This window comes from Artemia sp. Qi Xiang Cuo, chromosome 15 (genome assembly GCF_049724085.1).
Source record: "Artemia sp. Qi Xiang Cuo chromosome 15, ASM4972408v1, whole genome shotgun sequence".
In the NCBI taxonomy this organism is placed as follows: Eukaryota; Metazoa; Arthropoda; class Branchiopoda; order Anostraca; family Artemiidae; genus Artemia; species Artemia sp. Qi Xiang Cuo.
In genome coordinates, this window is record NC_142808.1 from 24,181,400 (window position 1) to 24,206,640 (window position 25,241).

The 25,241-nt window shown below is 33.8% G+C and overlaps 1 protein-coding gene across 2 annotated transcripts in view; it reads right to left on the reverse strand.

Annotated features, from left to right (window-relative positions):
• Window positions 1-3,384: 3,384 nt before the first annotated feature.
• LOC148943474 (homeotic protein ultrabithorax-like) overlaps window positions 3,385-25,241 on the reverse strand; it is a 178,732-nt gene continuing 156,875 nt past the window's right edge. For both annotated transcript variants that reach the window (XM_089101860.1, XM_089101861.1), the window contains exon 3: window positions 3,385-4,903. In XM_089101860.1, the coding sequence (XP_088957986.1) occupies window positions 4,659-4,903 (245 nt within the window). In that variant the 3' untranslated portion in view covers window positions 3,385-4,658. The remainder of the gene's footprint in view (window positions 4,904-25,241) is intronic.

The following is a 25,241-nucleotide window of genomic DNA, read 5'->3' on the forward strand; positions in this document are numbered from 1 at the left end:
TATTCCAGCCGATCTTTGAGTTGCCTTCGTTTACTACCGCTAGGGCTGCTTCGAGCTCACTTCATGAATGGCGTACAAGAGCAATGTCGTACACGAAGTCAAACTCACTGAGAACTTTATTACAGTTTCATATTTGCATGCGAACTATTAGGGAGAAGTTCGCGGGTCTTTTTGTGGGGATAAGAGAATCTTTGATGGCCCAAATTTTCCCTCATGTCTAAAGAGGTCCTTCCGATCGGGTAAAGGGGGGAAGTTACCCCTTAACTTGACTGAATTTTGAGTATCATATTTTGACTATACATAAAAATCGATTTTAATCAAAAGTAAGTAAAGAACGATATTAAAACTTAGGATGAGTATAAATTACCCTACACAAGAGGGATGTTACTTCTCTAAGACCACTGCTCTCTACGTTAGAAATTTCAACATATTATGATACTATCAATACATATCAGGGTATACAGGCATATCATGGTTACTCGCTTTGGGGTTACACCTGCCCATGCCTCCTTCAGAATTAAAACCATTCTGATTTTATATTACGTTTTGGGTTTTTCATAAAAATAATTTTAGTTTAATTATAATAAAATTGTCATTTATACATTTTTGGCATATATTAAAATTCCAAAAAGCCTTATGATGTCCAGAAGAGCATTGGCTTAAACTGTCCAATAATCAGGTTAGCATTAGGTTTAGAATTAATAAGTTAAACGTTAGGATCAAAGGCCATTGTTTGGCAGACTGGCTGACCAACCAAAATCTAAGATTTCTGTTCGTATTAAGTCATAATAGGATTCTTTATTTTAGTTAGAAAAAAGATTCCTTAAAAGACATAGTTCTTGGAAGGACGTAACAAGAATGTTCCTGAATTTATTGCAACTAGGACTCACTCAAATGGAAATAATTAAACTATGTTTTATCCACATAAAAGAAAGAAAATAAGTGTTAGTTTAATCCTAAACGAATTAAGGAAAACATAAAGTAAAGAATCATTTTTATTGAACCGATTTCTTACAACAAATCACTTCTGAGTATCATTTCTCTCTCGGAAATATCAAACGAGACTAAAACACAATGAATATATTAAACACACAATATTTCTACGATCCCTGTGAACTCCATAGAATAAAAAAAACTATACAGTTTACAGTGAAGTAGTACAAAAAGAACGACAACACGACACATTAAAAAAAGATCCTATTAAATATAAAGTTAATTTATACACTATTTATGAAAAAGGAAGAGTTGCATCGGAAGTTTCATCGTTACTTACGTCATCGCACGTTCTTTTTTTTGTACGTTAAGCTGTTAAGTTGATCTACTCGACAGACCTGGCTCCCATGGTTTCAATTATCCCAAACAAGTCCGTATCCAGGATTTTTGTTAGGAAGGAGAATTTCTTCGGGACGGGGGTGGGGGGGGGTCCAAAAAACTTAGAACCATATCAATAATGTGTTTTTATGTATTTTATTACGTTTTTACGAGTCGTAAAAACATTTTAAGGGGGGTCAATCCCCCCGACTCCTGTATACGGCCTTGATCCCAAAGCTGCTGAATAGCCAAATTAAGACCGGCAACCGTTCTTCTCAAAAGGTATACCTAAAGATTGAGTCGGCAAACAGAAAGTAAGACAAATAAAAAAAAATCGTATAAGCATTGTGTCAAATTACCCCAGTTTAAAATTCCCACTGGAAAGTTCACCCATGAAAAAATCCCTTCCCACAGAAAATTATTCCCGTGGAAACCCACCCCCTTCGGAAAATGAGCATCTATTCCAATGAGCACCTATAGCACCATAGCACCTATTCCATAGGTGCTATGGAAGACGTAATGCGGAATCACAGAGAAATGATGTATAAATTGAAAATAATTATCAGAAGTTCCGCTTGTCAATACATATCTGTCGTTTTAGCAATGATAGCTTTAATTGATTTTAATTATTTGGTCAATATAACTATAACATCAAAAGCTGTACTTGCTGAATTTTTTCCATCTATGTTCAAAAATAACTTCCACATTTTGAACAAAAATGAAAGAAAAAATCTAAATATGTGAAGAACAAAATAAAGTATTGGCAAAGAAATGAATTAACTGTTTCGTTAAGCTCAGTTTAGGCAAATAAGCTTAATTTTAGTTATAAAAAAAACTTACAGCACCTTTTGAATTCTTTCAGCCAAAATAGGCCATGTTCAGCTAACTATAATACAAATGAATTATTTAACAATATGCACTTCGTTTTCCATTATCCTAATTCTCTAAAGTTTCCAGCCGTTTCTTTTTACCTTTTTTAATTACCAATGAAAGATTAGAAAATTTTTAGGTTTAGTTTCAAATTAAACAAATCCAGGATCACTTCAACCTGGCTTGTCCGAATAAAAGTACGTAATGAACATTTTGGTTTCGATGCGTATATAGTAGGCAGCCCTGCTACATCAATTGAAGCTGCCTGAAAAACATTTGATGCGTCATTTCCTATTCCTAACGATCCGGGATATGCATACTCACTTCTATGTCATCCCACTGTTGCCATACTGGCCCAATTTTTATAGTTTACTCCGATTAAGTCGTAATTTGAAGGCAGTACTTCATTAACATTAATCCAACCAAAATATTTTTCGATATTTGCTTACTTTTGATACGGGGGCATTGGAAATTCGGGTGGCCAAACTATGGATTTACGTATGAAAAATATGGAACTTAGCAATTCTAACCACAGGTGCTCACAACTTTCTTTATAGTTAAAACTGGTTTTGAACAGACGAAATTTATAATACGGTGCAAGGTTGACGTTTAAAAATAAGATTAAAGGAAAAAATCAACTCGTAAATTGGATAAAGCAAAATGTAACACAGGTTTAAAATATACGGACAAGTGAAAATATCGTCAACATATTCTGAAACGCTAGTCTTATAGTCGTAAAAATTATCGGAACCTGAAAAACCCTCATGGGGTTGGTCATCTTCAAAACCCTATGGTTAAATACACTCAGATAGAAAGCAGTGGCTAATGGTTAAGATAGAATAGTGCAATTTTATTTCACGTTTAAAGCTCTGCAAACGGCAAGGAAAAGCAACTGGTATGAATTTGATGCAAATAAATAAGTTTTGAGTTACATTATTCACACAGCCGAAGCATGAAGGGTCTCAAAATCATTTTCAAAACCAGTAAAAGAAAGAATAGTGAAAAGCTGACATGCTGAATTGGTAAAACAACAATTTCGTTCTACTTTCCATCACAATGCTTTCCCTTTTTAACGGAATAGTTTTTTACAAAATAATTTTTGTTTAGGTTAATTCTCTGGTTGAGTTGAGCCTTATGCCCGTGCCACATTATAGTCAGGCTTGTCGATAAAATCAAAATTGCGAACGAGTATACCGTCAATTGCGTTCACCGTTCGTAATTTCTTGAGTTCACCATCGTTCAACTTTCAAACATAAATTTCTTGACTGACCAATCAGAGTCAAGGTTTAAGGCATAATATTCAAAACTAGAAAAGATGGAAACTTATAACAGTGGCTTTTCTATCTGGGGAGAGGAATCTGACAAAAGTTAAGAAGACTTAGTATTAGTAGAGAACAGTTGGACACAAATAACTTTTGGTACAAACTCTTTAAACTAATTTCTTGCAGTTTTTATGCTTGCTTTTTAAATACAAGTATGACGCTAAAATCAAGAAAATTCCCTTGCCATTCATGATATTTGGCTTTCTTTATCGATAGATCTGACTATGATGCGGCGCGTTAATATAAATAATAATGTCCCTAATTATCTCATGTAAGCTAAATTCATAGCCTAGAAATACTATCACATATTATAATTTACAGTTTTTCTTTGAATCAAACACAAAAATAAAGACTGGCAAAAACCAAAAATTACTTGAAACATTAGGAAGAACAAATCTTTCGATCCTATAGCCAACCTAAAACTTCTTTAAAAATAATTAACTAATTATATTTATCTGAAATGCCTGAAGATACCTACCGAAAAATTAGAAAGAAAAATTGACTTTGGTTATTGCCGCAATGGAGCATATGCAATGGAATAAATTGATTTGTAGATTAAATGTGCTTACATAACAATTGAGATAGTAAAAAGTGGGGCTGTGAAAGCCGAAGACTCTACAACCCCTTTTCTTGTTTATTTTCAATGATTCAAAAAGCTAAAGAAAAGAAATTAAATGAGAGCGACATATTTTTGAATAAATCGTTATTGATAAATTAAGAAGCGAAAGATAAATTAATTCCTAGCACCGGTTTAATTTTATACCGGTTACGGTGTTTGGCGAAAAGACAGGGCTCATAATTAAATATCAGCTCTAAAAGCATAAGACAGTATAAATTAAAAGACATTCCATTTTATCTACTGTGAGTTCTAAACAGCACAAAAACTAGCTAATATAAATGCTCCAGGTTTTAAGCACGAAGCCGAAGTAACTTAAAATTTTAGCACCATAAGCGTGTCACACAGGATTGTGAAAGCGTAGTTTTGACGAGCACAGAATCAGTACCTCGAGCGAAATGACTCAGTCTCTTTTAAGAGGACTAGAAAAGCGAAAGCTGTGAAGTAATATACGACATAAAACTGTGCAATACGAGACATCGTCTGGTGGAAAAGTAAGCAATAATGATATGCATTTGGGTATTTTAGCTTGGAAGCATTCACATGCCTAAAACATGGTCTACGAGTATTCCATCAAGACAGCCAGAATCAACTTTAGACTTATTCTCTTTCTTCCATTTCATTCGTCTATTTTGAAACCATATCTTAATTTGACGTTCAGTCAAACATAAAGCATGGGCTATTTCTATGCGTCGTCGACGTGTTAAGTACCGGTTGAAATGGAATTCTTTTTCTAGCTCAAGAGTCTGGAATCTTGTGTATGTTTGACGACCACGTTTACGTTCTGGAAAAGAAAATTTTCATAAGCAAATATTGGCTTTTATTTTACAATAATCAGAGGCTATGATGATTCTGCATGCGATAATTTTTGACAAGGGGAACAAAAAAATTGTGTGGGTGAAACTTTAGATCAAATGTATAGACCATCTATATTTCAAGAGAGATAAAAATTAATACTTATGTACCATGATAAAATGCGTAAGGTTTAAACTCTCTTAAGTTGTGATGCTTTTCTTGGGGAGAAAAGAGAATCTAGAGGGACTAAATATTTGTCAAGACAGAACGAATTGTGAATATTCAGCTGATCAGTGAAAAGTACTGATCATTTTTTTTATGCATTGTGAACAATTTGAGTTATGAGACACTCGTTTGAAACGGGCTAAATATGCAGGCAACATTTTATTTTTTTTATTTTTTTTTTTATTTTTTGAAATTCAAGACAGGCGAAAAAAAAACTGTAGTTAGCTGGTCCCAGAAACTTTCAGTATAACTGGGAACTTTTATATTATTTAAGTTTCTAGAATATTTTTTTTGTATTATGAAAGATATGATTTATTATATGTTTTTCAGAGGAATTGTCTATGGATTGTTTTGGGTATCCATCTGAATGACCGTAAACCATAGGTCCTTCCCAGGGCAAAAATAAGGTAAATAGTCATAGAAGGGATGAAAAATTGGATTGATTTTGGGTTGACGCGTGACGGACAATATCCACTGGACAAAATCTGGGACTGAATTTGGTTGGAATTACAAACAGTAAGCTGTACGGAAAATGTGGTTCCATTCCTTTCTAGGGGTAAAATGAGAAAAAAGTTAATATAGTTAAGACACATTTTGTGGACGAAGGATGGCAGATTACCAAAGAGTGTCCTTTGAAAGCTGGTCGTCACCTAATTAGGCAGCAAAAGGTCGTAAGGAAGGATTTTGTAATTCTTGGGAGAGTGAAAAGAGGGAGGCCTTAAATTGATTGATATCGAGGAGGAGCATGTGTAGCTGTATTGGCCTCAAGCGGCCAGGTGTTGCAGTGAGTTGTTAGTAATAGTAGTAGTAGTTATGATAGATTAGATGACGTAGTGGTAATGTTGTTCTAGTGTTACCAAGTCACCACTCAAGACTTCAAGGAATCCTAGGCAAGATATAAGGGCAATATAAGCGATTTTGCCCTACCGAAAATAAATAAATAGAAAAATAAACTTCTCGAAAGGGTCTTTTTTCTTTAATAAATTTGTAATATTAAGTTTACTGTTGATTTATTCTTTTCCTAGAAATCACTCTATTTGTTTTTTTTTCTGTTGTTGTTTTTCGACGTAACACCTTTAATTAGGGGTTGTTTTCTTAGACCACACTGCCGTTCTATGACGAACAAATAAACATATGTATATGTGATCGAAATATCTTTACTTTTGTACCTGTTTTTTCACTGTCTAAATAAATGGATTTATCCCCATTTGAAAGTTTATTTGTTGTTGTTTCTTTTATCGCAAATTCAACGTTTTTGGCTCTCTTGCTTGTAAAGTTGGTTGATTCATTAATTAGACAGTTCTATTTTATAATATGAGAAATAGAAATTATAAACTTCCGTTTACCATCATTCTACATAGCATTAAAAAATTTAATAAAATCAGTATTCAAAGCATCCAAAAGATAGTTCTATGTCCCTTATAAACTATCATTTATATTTGAAGTTCAACTCTCTAGATAACAAAACTGCAGGATTTCTACAGGAAGATGTCAGAATAAAAAATTCGTTTGTGAGCTCAATTTTCTCAGTAACTGAATGATAGAGTACCCTCGCTTCCAAGACGGATGCATATCGCTGTACCTTATTAATGGGATGAAATTACTTGTTACACTAACTTTCTCACAAGACTATAATTCTGAGTCTTAAGACATAAATCATTGTTGACATTTGGAAAAGGGATAATTTGTATCTGTCTCATTGCTTCCAGAGGCACTAGAAGAACTCCGCCTAAAAGGGGTTGAACTTGATACTGTGTGGCTATTCTTCGACACATAATCGCCCTCACATCCTTCAATCTAGCCGAACTGTAAATGCAATATTTTTATGTTTAAATAGATAATGGACAGCGAAATATTATTACATATTATAACTTTGAGCCTAATACTGTCTATTTTATAATAGTAAGATATTTAGTGATGCCCACAGTGGCAGGGTTGCCCACTTGCAAACTTTTTGTGTGAAATCCACTCTTTTTTACCTCAGAGGGGAAGCGGGAGAGTGAAAATCCCTCTTTTTGGGTGATAGTTTTCATTCACTTTGAACGTCAGCAGTTGGTAGCTTGGTCAGAAGTATAATCAGCCCAAGGAACAGGTTTACCAACTTGCACACTTTTTATTTGAAATGCACTCTTTTATACCTCAGAGGTGACATGCAAGCTTTGACAGCCGTGCGCATGCATATTTTTTGACTTGCATTCTTTTTGAGCAAAAATCACTCTGTTTTGGCCTCGATTTACAATCGTTTTAAACGTCAGCGGTTGGCAACCCTGATCAATGGGTGCCAGACCCCGCATTGATCCGTACTCATCTAAAAGACCAAAGTTATTCAGGAACTGCGAAGGGTTGCAATATTAAAAAACCCAAAACACTTTCAAAGCTGAAAAAAAACTCAAATTAACCCCTCCCCCCTCTCATGAAAGATCTCTGCGGATACTCCTTAGCTTGCGGATATTCCACCCATTCTTCAATTCTAGGAAGCCATAATTCTATAAAAGCAATAGTATAATGTATAAAAGCATTAATTGTTTAATTATACAGAAGTTTATATTTAAAAAATTTAAATACAGACATATATTCCCGGATTGAATTAGCCTATTGATAATGATGCTATATATTCAATTCCTAACCATTTTCTTAAGTTTGACCTGAAATGTTTGACTAAGGCTCAATGTAAAGTTGCCATCATGTCTTTCACCAAAAGAAAATCTTAAAGCATAATATTCTTACGTATGTACGCATGAAGGACAAAAACATAAAAATGCATCAATTCTGGATAAAACTTAAATATTTCCGAGCTAAAAGATAAAATGCTAAAACGAAACCTGCTTCAACTGGCTTACCCTTCATATCCCAACTTTAGCTTTTTTTGTTTTTTTCTTATTTATTCAGTTCCATCAAAATAGAAAATAGTACAGCTGTCCTCTGCCAAACCTAGTGTCTACACGAAAATTCAATTTTTACTTAAAGATGTACGCCCCCTAATCTTGACACGACAAATCCAGTGTAAAAGTAAGAATTTTTAATTCTGTTAGACTTTCAATGATACGACATAGTTTCTCTTTCATTGGTTTTCCATTGCCGAAACCTAGTATGGAAATACCAGAATTAGAAGACCTTATGTACAAGTCCGGCAAAAAATGGAGTGGCAAAGATAGAAGAAAACAGACTTAAGAAAAAGCTATGATGAAATTCTACACCTTTAGGCTACCTATTTCTCCAATTGCAACAACGAAAAAGTCTTTATTTTACGACTTTATAGAAAACTTAAAAAATTTAGATGCAACGATTCGACATAGGGCAGACAGCCAAATTTTCCTTGTGTTGTTGTATGTAAAATTTAGAAGTTGGATTTGGCAGGGAATTTATCGTTAGAGGGAACACATTCAGAACTAAAACGCAGGGTTAGAAACAGAGTTGTTATGTGACTGTGGATTCAGCGTTGAAGGGAGCTTTCAACATGAGAACTTACGTAAGAAGTCACTAGATACCCCTAATATGTTTTTTAAAGCATTTTCTCTATGTTTATCTATCGCACTTATATAATTCGCCAATTTTTACTTTTTTTGAATTTATCACCTTGAAAATAGATCCCTGTATAAGTGCATATCTATATTGACATAAATAATCATGATATCAAACAGTTCAGAGTATTAAAAGATAAATAAAGAGCGAACCTTGTCATTGGAAACCAAAACTCTATAAACCGGAATTTCGGAAATAATATATGCATTAAAAGTATCTGCTCTTACGCTGATTAAATAAAAAAAAAATTATCAACTGAAAGCAAGGAGCAACATTATAAAAATTAACAGAAATAATTACGTCTATGCGGGGGGGGGCTGCCTTCTCCTTAATACCCCGCTTTTTACGATAAAGTTTGACTTTTTGTTTCAACTATTTAATAGTGACTCCTCAAACACAAGGGCTGTTTAATTAGAAAAATAAGCTTTCCCTTTAGCGTAGAGAGTGAGGTATTGAGAAGGGGGTAGCCCCCCTCATATACGCAGTAATTTCTATTCGTCTTAAGTTGTGATGTTACTCCTTACTTGCTTTTTCTGTTAGTTTTTTAAATAATGCCGGAATATCGAGCTCCCCCTCACTCGAGCCCCATGCAACCCCACTCCCCACTGAAAACCTCTTCCCTGGAAAAATACTCCCATGTAACTCCCTTCCCCGAAACCTAGTATGGAAATACCAGAATTAGAAGACCTTATGTACAAGTCCGGCAAAAAATGGAGTGGCAAAGATAGAAGAAAACAGACTTAAGAAAAAGCTATGATGAAATTCTACACCTTTAGGCTACCTATTTCTCCAATTGCAACAACGAAAAAGTCTTCATTTTACGACTTTATAGAAAACTTAAAAAATTTAGATGCAACGATTCGACATAGGGCAGACAGCCAAATTTTCCTTGTGTTGTTGTATGTAAAATTTAGAAGTTGGATTTGGCAGGGAATTTATCGTTAGAGGGAACACATTCAGAACTAAAACGCAGGGTTAGAAACAGAGTTGTTATGTGACTGTGGATTCAGCGTTGAAGGGAGCTTTCAACATGAGAACTTACGTAAGAAGTCACTAGATACCCCTAATATGTTTTTTAAAGCATTTTCTCTATGTTTATCTATCGCACTTATATAATTCGCCAATTTTTACTTTTTTTGAATTTATCACCTTGAAAATAGATCCCTGTATAAGTGCATATCTATATTGACATAAATAATCATGATATCAAACAGTTCAGAGTATTAAAAGATAAATAAAGAGCGAACCTTGTCATTGGAAACCAAAACTCTATAAACCGGAATTTCGGAAATAATATCTGCATTAAAAGTATCTGCTCTTACGCTGATTAAATAAAAAAAAAATTATCAACTGAAAGCAAGGAGCAACATTATAAAAATTAACAGAAATAATTACGTATATGAGGGGGGGGGGGGCTGCCTTCTCCTTAATACCCCGCTTTTTACGATAAAGTTTGACTTTTTGTTTCAACTATTTAATAGTGACTCCTCAAACACAAGGGCTGTTTAATTAGAAAAATAAGCTTTCCCTTTAGCGTAGAGAGTGAGGTATTGAGAAGGGGGTAGCCCCCCTCATATACGCAGTAATTTCTATTCGTCTTAAGTTGTGATGTTACTCCTTACTTGCTTTTTCTGTTAGTTTTTTAAATAATGCCGGAATATCGAGCTCCCCCTCACTCGAGCCCCATGCAACCCCACTCCCCACTGAAAACCTCTTCCCTGGAAAAATACTCCCATGTAACTCCCTTCCCCGAAAAATATATGTATACTTCCCAATTGCCAATACCATATGTAAACATTGGGCAGAATTCAAAGCTTGCAGCCTGTCACTAGAACTTTAGATTTCCAATAAAATGAGCTCTCTTTCAATCTTTTAAGTTAGCTGGTTCGACACGACCACCACTGAAAAACAAACGCGCATCCGTGATATTTCTTCTGGCAAAAAATTCAAAATTCCATATTTTTGTATATAGGAACTTGAAACCTCTACACTAGGGTACTCTGATATGCTGAATCTGATGGTGTGATTTTCATTAAAATCAGTTGATTTTTGCGGGGTGTTCTCCGCTTTTTCAGAAATCGGGTAAATTTTCTCAGTCTCGTAACTTTTGATGGGTAACAATAAACTTGATGAAGTTAGATATTTTGAATAAGCATCAAAATTTGATTCCCTTGGTGTATCCATTGTTATCAAGACTCTGTTTCTTTAAGTTTTGGTTACAATAGAGCAGCATCCCTCCTTACCTCCTTACGTAAATTTAGGAAAAAGATGGGGGGAAACCACAGTAAAATGGGTCTAATCATGGTGAAGAGTATACCACTGAATTCACCAAATCTGAGTACCAAAAAAGAGAGGTTTCAAGCTCTCTGTACAAAAATACGAATGGGATAAAGATCCTTCACAGCCATTGACGGCGTCTAGGGCTTTGAACAGGTGCTTCAGTTGTTAGGTCCATTTTTTTTTTTTTTTAATTAATCAAAAAAGACTTTTTGCACAAAATAACTTTTCAAAAAAAAGTAATGAACTCCATTAAACCAAAAATTAACAAAAATAGAATCAAATAATCCACGAAGCATACAACTACCACAAATAAGTATTAATAAATAAATGAAACCCAAAACAAACAGAGTTTAAAATAAGTTAAACTCAAAACGAACAGAAACTAATTTGAGTAGGGTTCTAAACCGTATGGTTTCTAAAAGCCAGAATATAATTTGTAATCTACTGAAAAAAATTCAAATGAATTTACTGAAAAAAATTTGCATTGTCTCAAAATTTTGATTGGATATGTTTGGGGAACTGTGGGTGTGAGACGGGGGTTAGTTGCCCTTCAATCACTTTTGACTATTAAAAAGGGCACTAACCCTTTGAATTTCCAATCGAATGTGCTCTTTTTGAAGTATCTACGACAACACTTTCTTTAAAAATCTTATATGCCCCCAGAGCATAACTTACAACCCTTGCCCTCAGGGTTGTGGGGAAGTGCCCTCCTCAAAAACATATTTTCTATCTGGAAATCAACTACACTGAACAAAATGGGTATCTCAAAATTTTGATTGGATGTGCTTGGGGAAATGGTGGGCGTGAGAAGAGGGCAAGTTGCCCTCCAATTACTTCCGAATATTAAAATGGGCAATAGCCTTTTCAATTTCCAATCGAATAAGCCCTTTTCGACGTTTCTACGACAGCACTTTCTATAAAAACCTTATATGCCCCTGGGCATAACTTACAACCCTTAACCTGGGGGCTGTGAGGGGGTTGTCATCCTCAAAGACATAATTTCCGTACCTTTCAACTACGTTGAACAAAATCGCTATCTTAAATTTTCATTGAATGTGTTTGGGAAAATGTTGGGCGTGAGGGGGGGTTACTTGCCATCCAATTGCTTTCAACTATTAAAAAGGGCACTAGCCGTTTATGTTTCGGATCGAATGAGCCCTTTTTCAAGTTTCTACGACAAAGCTTTCAATAACTTAGAACCCTTGCCCCGAGGGCTCTGAGTGGGTTATCATCTTCAAAGACCTAATTTCTAAAAGTTATAACTACGTTGAACAAAATGGCTATCTAAAAATTTTGATCGGATGTGTTTGGGGAAAAGGTGGGCGCTAGAGGGGGTTAGTTGCCCTCAAATCACTTTCGACTATTAAAAAGGGCACTAACCCTTTGAATTTCCAATCGAATTAGAATCTTTTACAAGTTTCTACGACAACTCCTTCGATACGAAGTGCCCTGGTCTAAAGAAATAAATAATAAAAAATACATTGTGCCAACATCGTTCTTTACTTACGCAGCGCGATTGCGCTGCCTAAGATACAGTGACCCTACTTTGCGTTAGCGGCCATTGATTCCTGGGTCCCTTATCCCCAAGCAGAGCATCAATCCCCTGTGCAACCACAGGATGCAAAAATGTGAAACTTTTTTTTCGTTATATTCATTTTTGGGGTTTGTTTGTCTCAAAAGGCGATCCTATAGAGCCAGTGGTCATAGAGCCTTTCAACGGGACTCACAAAAAAAATCCTGCCACCACAAATCAACTATTCTGCCATTTGGCCGAATAGGGCCAAAACTACTACCAAATAGAAATTTATTTTTTTAAAGACATTTTTTTTTCAATTTGTAAAACATTTAATTTTTCAGTGGGACGGAGGAGGCACTTCGAGAACCAATCAAACAAAAGAAACCAAATAAAGGAAAAACCGGGTCTTGGAATGATGAATTTCAGAGAGGTCAGATTTAGGTCCACAATATTTTAGAAAGTCAGATTCACGGCATAAAGACCAAACCTTTTAAGCTTGCTGTAAAAGAAGCTATTTGTGCTATTTATGAATTTTAGACTCAAGCTATAAGAAATCTGAAAAAAATAATAGATTTTAATCTTCAGAAGACCCTCGTTTTATTTAAGCGGAACTAAAAAAAAAAAAAAAAAAAAAAAAAAAAAAAAAAAAAAAAAAAAAAATGCAAAATTCACATTTAAAGATTCTATTCCATGTTTTTTATGCTTTTATACGCATCATTTCTGGGGCATATTAATCATTCCGATTAAAACGAGGTAGTGGGTCCAAGCTACATAAGGGCAGAAGTGTTAGCTAAGGAGGAAGCCTATATATAGCCATTTTAAAATCAAGATATATGTATTCAACTTTGGACTTGGTGGCAGGAGTTGATTTCCATGCCATGTTCCCTCCTTTAACGCCTTTGTGACTACTTAAAAAGCAATAGGGATAAAAAAAAAACTATTCAGAACTTGAGCATTAAATGCTTGTTGTAGCTGGACGCAATAATTATTGCCAAAAATAATCAAATAGGCAGATATCGCCTCAATATTTTCATGGGCAATTGATTTTATACAAAAAATTAAAAACAGGATATCCATAAATTCTATGGTTTTTAGTTTTTATTTCAACATACTTTATTTATTGAATACATCCCTGATTACTCATCCTAGAAAATAGCCGCTTCAGATCCGTATGCTTTGGAGCCTTTCTTCTCTAATGAAACTTAAATGAAGTTTGTATTCTACGAGCCAATCATGAGAATCTAGCCCCTTTAAATCCTGCAGAATGTTCCCTTTATTTTCGATTCAAACCCCTAGTCTTCTTTTGGTCCTCCGATAAGTTAACATATTACACAATTACTGAACTTATCTTTTAGAATAGGTGAACATATCAAGATAATAAGCTAATATCTATCGAACGTAACAAGATTGAGGTCTTAAACAGACCTCATACCTGCAAACTTGTCTTACAGATTTTCAAGTAACATCCATGCGAAATGAAATGTGAAAATGTTATTTTTAAGTATTGTTTCATTGATAAAACTAAAAAGAAAAAAAAATCATCAAAAGTCCGTTATGTGTGTTTACCAAGACTCACCAGAATCCGATATTTCCTTACAGTTCGTGGTAGCGAACTGTAAGTAAGGAGCAATGTGGCTCAAAAGTAACCGAAACTCTAAGAAACAGATTCTTGACAAGAATAGATGCATCAAAATGATCGAGTTTTGATGCTTATTCAAAATATATTAAAATAATCAATTTTAATATTACCCATCAAAAGCTACAAACCTAAGGAAATTTGCTCAATTTCTGAAAGGGGGGGGGTGTCCCTAAAAAGTCAAGTGATCATAATGAAAATCACGCCAACAAATTCAGCATTTCAGGGAATCCTACTGTAGATGCTTCTATATACAATTAAACAAAAACAAGTTTTTCAACTGAAAGTAAGGAGCAACATTAACCCTTGAAACGAACATAAATTATTACGTATAAGGGTGGGGATCGCCTCCTCGTCAATACCTCGCTCTTTACGCTAAAGTTCGAATTTTGTCCTAATTCTTTAAGAATGACTCCTGAATCACAAAGGTCGTTTAATTAGAATAAATAGCTCTTTGAAAAGTACTAAAAATAAGTTTAGCGTAAAAAAAGAGGTATTGACGAGGGGGTGACCTCCCTCGTATACGTAATAATTTCTATTCGTTTTAAGTTTTAATGTTACACCTTACTTTCAGTTGAAAAAATTCGTTCTTTTCGATTTCTGATCTTTTTCAAGCAATTCCGGAAAATCCGACTCCCCCTCCATGGAAAATTCCCTTCCCCCATGAAAAATTCCTCCATGGACAGATCCTCCCACGTATCCATGATCTTTCTAATAAACACGCATCTGTGATCTTTCTTCTGGCAAAAAATGCAGAATTCCACATGTTTGTACATAGGAGCTTGAAACCTCTGCAGTACAGTTTTCTGGTATGCTGAATCTGATGGAGTGATTTTGCTTAGGATCACTTGATGTTTTAGGGGTGCTTCCCCCCCTTTTTCAAAAATTGGGCAAATTTTTTGGGGGGCTCGTAATTTCTAATGGATAAACTTTAAATTTGATGAATTTTACATATTTTGAATACCACGAGCCGTTTGAAAATGGTGAATTTTGCATTTTTTTGCCAGAAACAAGATCACGGATGCGTGTTTATTTGTTTTTGTTGTTTCGTCTTCCAGGGGTGATCAGTCGAACCAGTGATTCTAGAATATCGGGAGCGGTCTCAGTCTATTTGAAATCAAGAGTTCCAGTGCCCTTTTTAAGTGACCAAAAATATTGGAGGACAGCTAGCCCTTCTCCCACGCCCCTTTTTTCTTTACCAAAGTTGTCTGATCAAAATTTTGAGATACCCATTTTGTTCAGCATATAGTTGTCTCTTTGAGGATGACTTGACCCCCCACAGCCTCCGAGGTAAGGCCTGCAAGCTATGAACATTGCCCATTACTTACATATAGTATTGGCTATTGGGAAGTATACAGATATATTTCGGGTGGGGGTGACTTTCTGGTGGGGTAGGGTTTACGTTGGAAGATCTTTCCACGGAGGAATTTTTTCATAGAGGGGAGATGGATTTTCTGGTATTATTTAAAAACGATAAGAAATTAAATAAAAAACAAGTATTTCAACTGAAAATAAGGGACTTCGTTAAAACTTAAAACAAACTGAATTTATAACGGATATGAGAATCTTTACGCAATTTTTTTTTAACAGTAGAAAAGCTTGTTATTCTAATTTAACGGCTCTGTGCTTCAGGAGTCATTCTTAAATAATTGGAACAAAAAGTCAAATTTTAGCCTAAAGAGCAAGTTATTGAGGAGGGGACAGCCCGCCTCATATCCTTAATCATTTCTGTTCGTTTTATGTTTTAGTGTTACACCTTACTCTCAGTTGAAATAGATTTGTTTTTTATTTAATTCAGGATCAAGATTTTAAGTGACACGGTACCCCAAAAAATAATAAGACGTTGGGCCTAATGTCAATTTCAAACGATTCTCTCCGTGCAATATAACAGCGCACTCAACAATATGTTTTGAACCACAGAGCCCTGTAGAGTTTTATCACTGCAAAAAATAATAAGAACCTCACGTTTACTCTTGATTTTTACAATGTGTCTGTCTCCAGGATTATAAATTTCGAATATTGCCTTTTTACAACTTACAGGTAAAGGATCGAGGCTGAGACTTCCAACTTTTCTCTGTGAACGGAATGGCCCTGGTCTCACAAAAAATTAAAACAAGATTATGAAGTTGATGCAATTGAAAATATTTATTGTGGAGCACTTAGACTGTCATGGCACTGGAGTGAAAATCCTGAAACTGGAGTTAAAAACTTTTGGTATAAATTAACACAAGAGATTCTTGATTTTAAATACCCTTGCAGAGTATAATAGTGTAGTTACCTATATTCTAGTCCATATAAAGATAAATAAACAATAATGTTTAAGCACCCTGTCGCACCTTATTTATTTTCAAATAATTTTATTTTGGAATCATTTTAATTGGGAAGGTTCTGGCGTTAGCAAATCTACTCTCTTTAATATTAATTTCTAAAAAAAAACAACTTTTCTGACGAAAGTAAAGACCGGTTAAAACTCAAAACGAACATAACTTACGCTTCGCAAACTACGTAAGATATATCTGCAAAACTAGCTTATACAAACTGACTTGATATTTCCCATTGTCTGTAGATTTCCAAAAAACTGGAGCTTTACTGACAACACCCCCCTCCCCTAAAAAAAACAATGTTCTTTTAGGAGCAGTAAATTATGTGACTAGCCTGTACAAAACAAAGACCAAAAACTAATTCAAAACAAAGACCAAAGTCTTTGAATATCGATAACTATGCAGTACACAATTATAATTGTCTAGAAAAAGTCAAGCAAACTCAATTTTCAATAAAGCTCTGGTTTTGGAATTCTACAGATATTAGACAATATTCCGATTCAGTTTATGTGAGCTAGTTTTGCACATATTTCTTATGTAATCGGTGAAGCAATAATTTTGTTCGTTTTAAGTTTCAACTTCGTTCTTTACTTCCGTAAGAAAAGCTTTGCATTTGGAATTCATTTTTGCTGTGTTTTTTTTTTTTTTTTTTTTTTTTTTTTTTTTTTTTTAATATGCACAAAAGGCCTTACGAAAATATCCTGTTTAACTTGGGTGATGAAACCAAAGAAGTCTACATGATTTTTCATAAGAGCACCAAATATAGGTTTTACTACTGACATCCCTTTTCGTACAAGATATGTAGGCTACATCTTTGTTATGTAAATAGAGTCTGAGGGGTATGTCCTTATCGATATTTAGAAATTGTGTATAAGAAATTTAGGTGTTTTTCTAAAAATAGAAATAAATAAATGATATTTTATTTACAATTTTTTTTTCCAAATTGCGTTTTTTTTTAGTTTCCACTTACTAAGTGGGATGTCATAGATGAAGCTTTTTTTCAGCTATATACACTACATGCAAAGGCTGGTGATTTATATCCACCATACATTTATTTTCTTTTGCCTGACAAGGCAACTTAAAGACTTGGTGCCAAAAGCCAATCCCACTAGAATTCTGAACACTTTTGAAAAAATAGCTATATATGCTTTTTGAGTTGAGTTTCCAAATTCTACGTTATCGGAGTGGTTCTTTCACTTTTCACAGTCTATCATAGGCAGCGCTAAAATTTTGAGATAGCCATTTTTTTCGAAGTCGATGAAAGGTCCGGATATTAAGTCTTTGAGGATGACAACTCCCCCCCCCCAGTGTCCTCAGGGCTAGGGTTGTAAGTTATGCCATGGGGGCATAAAAGGTTTATACAGAAAGTGTGATCGTATAAACTTCAGAAGGGGCTCATTTGATTGCTAATCAGAAGTTTTAGTGCACTTGTTAAGATTCAGAGTGATGGCAGGGTGAACCCCCCCCCCCTGCACCGCGTATTTTCCCAAAATACATCTGATAGAAATTTTGAGATGGCTATTTGTTGTCGTATAAACTTAAAAAAAAAGAAACGAAAAAGTTTCATTCGATTGGGAATTGAAAGGGGTAGTGCCCATTTTAATAGTCGAAAGTGATTGGAGGGTAACCAACCCCTTCTCCCACACCCACCATTTCTCCAAACACAACCAATCAAAATTTTGAGATAACCATTTTGTTCTACGTAATTGAAAGGTCTGGAAATTTTGTCAATAAGGATGAAAAACCCCCACAACCCTCAGGGTAAGGGTTATAGATTATGCCCTAGGGGCATATAAGGTATATATAGAAGAGATGATTGTTCAAACTTTAGATGTGGCTAATTGGATTGGTGATCAGAAGTTCTAGTGCCCTTTTTAAGATTGAGAGTGATCGAAGGGTGGATACCCCCCCCACACCCAGTACTTGCCTGAAATGTATAAGATAGAAATTCTGAGATGGGCAGTTGCTGTCATAAAAACTTCGAAAAGAGCTCATTCAATTGAAAATTGAAAGGGCTAGTGCCCTTTTTAATAGTCAAAAGTGTTTGTAGGGCAACTGAAACCCCTTCCACGCCCACCATTTCCCCAAACACATCCAATCAACATTTTGAGATAGCCATTTTGTTCAAAGTAATTGAAAGGTCCATAAATTATGTCTTTGAGGATGACAACCCCGCCACAGCCCTCAGGGCAAGGGTTGTAAGTTATGCCCTGGGGGCATATAAGGTTTATATAGAAAGAATGATCGTATAGACTTCGGAGGGGGGCTCATTGAAATGGTATTAGGAAGTTCTAGTGTCCTTTTTAAGATTGAGAGTGATCAAAGGGTGGATAATAAATAAAAAGAGTGTAAGTGTATCCAGGTTGTCAAAGAGCATAGATATAACCTCTTGGGAGTTATATAAAGGTTCATTTTTCAGGTCAACTTCAGAAGCTATAAAATTAAATTTAAAAATAGTGTTTTTGTTAGGGTTAAAAATTGTTGAAAAAGTTTCTTCAACATACAAATAGCAACCCATACTATGGATTCGTATCGAAGAAAACTGAAAAGACATACAATATTTTTTGTTCCATGAAAAATACTATGTCAGTAAAATACGAACAGAAATTAATTTAAAAACAAAATACACTTAAATTACTGAAAACAAAATACATTTTAATACATTTTAAATACATTTTAAAAATACATTTAAAATACATTTTAAAATACAAAACACATTTGTTTTTACCTACCTTACTTTTATGAATGAAAAAGTATCAAAACCTTAAGGAAGAAATGTCAGTATATGTCAAATAAATTGACAATCCATGGTCATTTTTTTTTTTTTTTTTTTTTTTTTTTTTTTTTTTTAATAAAGTGCTCTGGTCTTTTGTTCTGGTCTTGAGAAGGCATAGGGGTCATCAGCCCTACTCATGTTAATTTTTTGCTCGTTCCGAGTTTAACTCGGCTATTTATCGTAATTTCTGTTCGTTTTCTGTTTCATTTATTTATTAATAGTGATTTGTGATAGTTTTACGCTTGGAAGACTATTCGATTTTATTTTGCTGAATCTTGGCTTAATGGAGCAGTTTACTTTTCCTTGAAAAACTTTTCTTGTGGAAAAAGTGTTTTAAATTAGTCATAAGAAAAGTTCAATCGCTAGGCCTCAAACATGACTTCGAAAATGATCCCAATTTTAATATCCTCGTCAAGATTATCTCAGTCTTAGCTTTTGTTCCATTACAAGATATTGAAATAGAATTTGATCAATTCTGTGGTCATTTCCCCCAAGTTAATAATTATGATTCTCTCTTTAGTTAAGGATCTTATATATATATATATATTACTATTATATATATATATATATATATATATATATATATATATATATATATATATATATATATATATATATATATATATATATATATATATATATATATATATATATATATATATATATATATATATATATATAAATGGCAGAAATATAAATACAAATTGCCCAAATGTATTTTGCTCTCTGGACTCCAGTTTTCCTCTCTATGAGTCGCGTTTTTCTCTTCAGAAAAACAGTACCAATTGGAATGTTTCGCTTTTTTCTCCTCTTTTTTTTAAACGAAATATAAAAATCCCTCACGAGACAAAAATTGAAACCGATCTGAATTATGTGGTGGTCAAGTTCATGGTGGTTGAGCTATGTGGTAGATGAGAAATGCAGTGGTTGAGTTGATGGTGGTTGAGTTGTTTGGTGGCTGAGTTGTTTGGTGGTTGAATTTAAGGTAGTTGAATTAAGTGATAGTTGAGTTCATCGTGGTTGAGTTTTTTAGTGGTCGAATTAATGGCGGTTGAGTTGTTTGGTGGTTGAATGTAAGGTAGTTGAGTTATGCAGTAGTCGAGTTAAAGGTGGTTGAGTTGATGGTTGTTGAGTTATATGGGAACCACAAAAATTTGTTGCTTTTACTGATGGCTTTATTTTTGTCATATTTTTTTTTTTTTTTTCAATGCCAAAAAAAGAAAGAAATCAGCTAGTTTTTTATATAATTCAAGCGTTAAAAGGGGGGTGGGGGTCTGGGATGCAATTAAACTGGAAGAAAATCTGAAAATTCAATAAATGACGAATTTAGAAAATAATGAGATAAGAACTTTGCTATTGCACTGTTAGCTAGCAAGAAGAGATAAAGAGTACTGTTACTAAATAAAATATATATAATAGTGAAATCGCAATAAAACGAAATTTATAAAGGTAGTCCGATGAGACATTTCGATAAGTTAAAAGTGGTTATACTAATAAGGCCTACATATATAAAGCTTAATGTAAATCTAGCCTCTCCCAAGAAAGACTAAATTTAAAATCAACGGGTATTTTTAAAAAACATGAAAAAAAATCAATTAAACACAAGGATTATCAGTTAATTCTATTCTAGGCAATCATGTAAGGACTAATATAAGAAATTATCTACTTGAAATTTCGGGAGAAGGCTCGGTCCCACTGGATGTGGAACTACTACCTGTTTTCATAAGAAAATAATCAACCAAGCACAAAAATGTTTTATAGTATTTGATCATGCATAATTTTATTTGACAAAAAAATTAGAGAATTAATGGATACAAAATATCAGAGCGAGGAGGCTCTTTGGGTTCAATTAATGGACAACAAGATGGAAAGTCATATTTTACCCATTTAAGGTCATATTTGCTCCATAATGGCATCCTATGTCTTTATCTATGTCTTTTGTTTCGTTTATTAGTTTATCTATGTCTTTTGTTTATGTTGTTGTCTAGGATGTTGAATATGATGTTGTCTCTTTTAATATTTCTATGTTTTGTTATGTATTTTTTTTTACTGTAATTTATATCAGATTAACTTTTTAAGAATTTTTTTGATATTGTTCACATTTGTTAAAAAGAGACCTTCGGGGCTGGGGGGGGTGGTAAAAAGGCCACAGAACATTAAATTAATTTATATTATATACAAATTAGCAAGGAGAATGTAGGATTCATATATAGATTTAAGGAGGGACCCAAGGCCTCTTGTGAGTACTCTTGATCAGATACGATAACAAGAAATTTCTAGAGAAGAGGAGAGGGGACATTTTCTCTCCTTCAACTTGATGATTTCCACCCCCCTTTTTATGGAAAATTCCCCAACACGCAAAATTGAGCAGCCAGAGAAAACGTTCATTTATTGAAAACGTCCGTAACTTGTATGGAGCAAATAACATATAATTTCATATTTTCTACTGTATTTGCCCCTGTGGTACTGGAACTGTAACCCTGTCTCAGTTTTTGGGCTTCCAGATATAATTGAAAAGCTTGTTGGGCTTGTTGAAAAATTCCCCCAGGCAGTGAAGGCTCTCCCAGCTCATCATGGGTTTGTCCGCCTCCGTCTTTAATTTCGTGCTTTTATTGTGTATTTGCTGTGCTTTTACTGCGTATTTAGTGTTTTATTGTGTATTACTGTGTATTTAGTCGCTTTGTATGCATTTTTTGTTCTTTCTTATATCTATACTCCGCTTTTGTTAATTTAGCGGGTTAAAAATAAATTATTATTAGTAATAATAATAATTTACTCTCTCACACCTACTCTCTCACCAGTCTATCATGCAAAAAAAAAAAGTTTTTGAAAACTAATCTCGGCGTAAAAATCTGTCAGACTAAAAAAATCCTTCCAGATATCCGCCCAGGTCCCGTTGGATCGGAATCCAGATATTTCGCCTACCCCCTGCCCCTCTTAATAATTTATGGTTAATTATTTAAAATTCCAGATTTCTATTTTCCACAGAAAATATATTAGAATTAAACTTCAAAATAAATACCTCGTCCAGTACCACAATTTAATCTCAAATAGAAAAATATCGACAATCAATCCTCAAGATAAAGTTATGTTTCCATCACCCTTACTTCTTTACAACTACTTTTGTTATGTAAAAGCTAAATAGAGTGCTATGTTGATATTGCCTCATAAACAATATTCACAGGTAAGTCATAATTAAGATTTACTACAGGTATATCCATAAATACTCAATAAATTTGAAAGTTTGACCATAAAGCTGTCCTTAAGATGTCTTAACGGTATTCAAAGAAAATAGTTTCATCAATGAGTTTCCTCGCGGAGCACAAACTGGATTAAAAAATTAATAAGGACAGATGACATAATGTAAAAGTAGAGTAGCTTTCAACCCTTCAAATATCAAAATTTTAATTTAAACTAAAGTAAATAAACTTTCCGATATTTATAAGCAAACCCAAAAAACTTTCTACTTCTAATATATTTTAAATATATTTTGATCACTTCAAAGACTAAATCTCATTGTACTAAATTGCCCATAGCCATTTATGCATCAATGTCTTAAACTTGAGGAATGCCAATTTAAACTTTTCAATCTATTTTGAAAGTAATGTAGGAAGGGAGTGAGTGGTGTATCTGTATCTTATTAGTCACTATAATTTAGCTTGCTACATGAAATAGAGGTTAAAAGGAAGAATTTCTTTTAAGCGGAGGTAAGAATATAATTTTTTTTCAGCATTGCTCCCAATTCTCCTGGAAGAGCCCTTGGTATTTGCTCTTCCTTTCGGTGAATGCTTGAAATGTACCATAGCATGGGGTCGGAAAAGCAGCTCAACTAAGCATGGCTCGACTAACACGAATGATTTTTGGCTACACTAAGGCATAACTGAGGGAGTAACTAGAGATTCAAGTTTATCATACTAACGCTTCAATAATAGAAATTCGTTGTATTAAATAAAATCAAAAATATAAATATTTACATTTTGATGTTTTTGGTGCTTTAAGTCAATTTTTAAAAAAATGTTGAACTAGTATGCCTTTTCTAAGAGTTGCCAGACGAGTTGTTAATGCATAAAACTGGTGAAATGCTGGATAAGGAACTAGGGGTATATTGGTACAGTAAGGCAAATTCTAGAAAATCCTACTCTTTCGTTCAGTCTGAAAGTACGAATATCGTAAAAGACTCTTAAAAAGGCGAAAGGTGAAAAAGGCCAAGAAAAATGACGAAGAAGGCGAAGAAAAAGGCGAAGAAAAGTGAAAAATTGAAACCACAATAAACGGATGCTATAAGTTCGGATAATCCTTACCACATTATAAATTGTAGTATATCTAACATCAAAATCAATTTTTTTCATTTAAGAATGTTAATTGCTTCTAAAGCAAAAAATATTTTCTTTAACCATTAAATAAAAATTAAAGTCCATTACGGTTCTGAAAATAGGGCGCAATTAAAATTATACTACATAATGGCCATCAAATGCAGTCCATGCTTTTTTTTCTCAAATGTAGCCAATGTTACAGTTGTTTGAATTTAATAAGAGCAATAGCCCTGAATAACAATCTTTTATACTTGTATCATTTTCAAAAGCCTTGTAGGATATGAAGCAGAAACTATTTGAAACATTTAACAGATAAATCTAAGTAAAAATCCGGGGTTTTTAGATATTCTTCCATATACAATTTTTATCAGTTTATTTTCTTGGCAAGTCCGTGTAGAAAAGAGCAGAAATTACAAGCTGTGCTCTTAATCTAGTTCTAAAGATGATCCATGTAGCCTTACTTGAATTTAAAAGAATGAACCCTTTATTTTTCCATGACGAACCCTGCACTCGTTTGCATTCTATTATTTATATAAGAGACTCAAATTTAAATATATATTTCTGTTTCGAATTTAGCACCCAAATTTTCATCCATCTCTACAACAAGAAATGAAAAGGAAATAAAATTTCCTTCCTGAGCAAACGATCTGAACAAGTTCAAGGATTGGGAGGAATTCTAGAATTCTTTTCATCTGTCTGTGATGTCTCATGGATAAGTCGTTCAAGATCCTATTTTGAATTATCTCTAATGTTTTAGCGGTGTTTATATTGACTTTTAGCTTTATACATTCGCCAGAAAATGACCGACGAATGAGAATTATTATAAAAAAGAACAGAAACACTGTGATATATTTGTAGAATAAAAAGAAAGAAAAAACTTGATTAACTATGCCCGAATATACTTACAGACATTGCCCTGCTTAACGACATAAAAGAAACTGAAAAACTAAAATTATCCCTTTGGATCATGAATAAAATGTGTAAAAAACTGTTGTAAAACTTCTTCTCGATTTTTTTTCTTGTAATTATTTCCACTGGGTTAGTAAATTCGTCATCTGAGCCACTCAAATTTCAGCGAAAGTAGTTCTGTGAAGTAGGTTAGTGGAGAAATTATTGGTACTGTTAGTTGTATGGTAATTATACTGTTCATCATTGGCTTGGGGTGTGAAAATGAATCACAAAACTGAAGTATATGTTACGCTAACAATAATAAAATAGTTGAATCAAACAGAATACGACACAAAAGATAAAACAGCAGAACATATAGGTTGGCATTAATTTTGATAAAAGAAGCTATGGAAAAACACGGTATCATGTTTGATTTTTCTTCTTCTTTGTTTTGTCTTCTTGATAACTAAAATTCATTTAAAATAGTGAATAGCCCAGTAAAAAAAAAAAAAATTAAAAACTTGAAAACGTTTCAAGGGGCTTTACCAGAGTTAAACTCACTTCTAAGTATTTTCACCATCAAAAGGTAAGTTCAAACAGTCTATAATCAGTAAGTCAATGAATGTTGCACATTCTATAAAGTTGTTTTATAATGAATAAATTATTAAATTAAAAATCCCAGGTACTAAATTATTAGTTTACGCAAATAGCGTATGCTCCAAAACTTCTTTTTTTGTGCAGTCCAACATTGACTATGAACTGGTTCGGCAATGTAAAGCGTGAAGTGGCAAACGCAAGTGACATCATATTAAAAAAAAAAAAAAACTCATATACTTTAAGATATTTAATT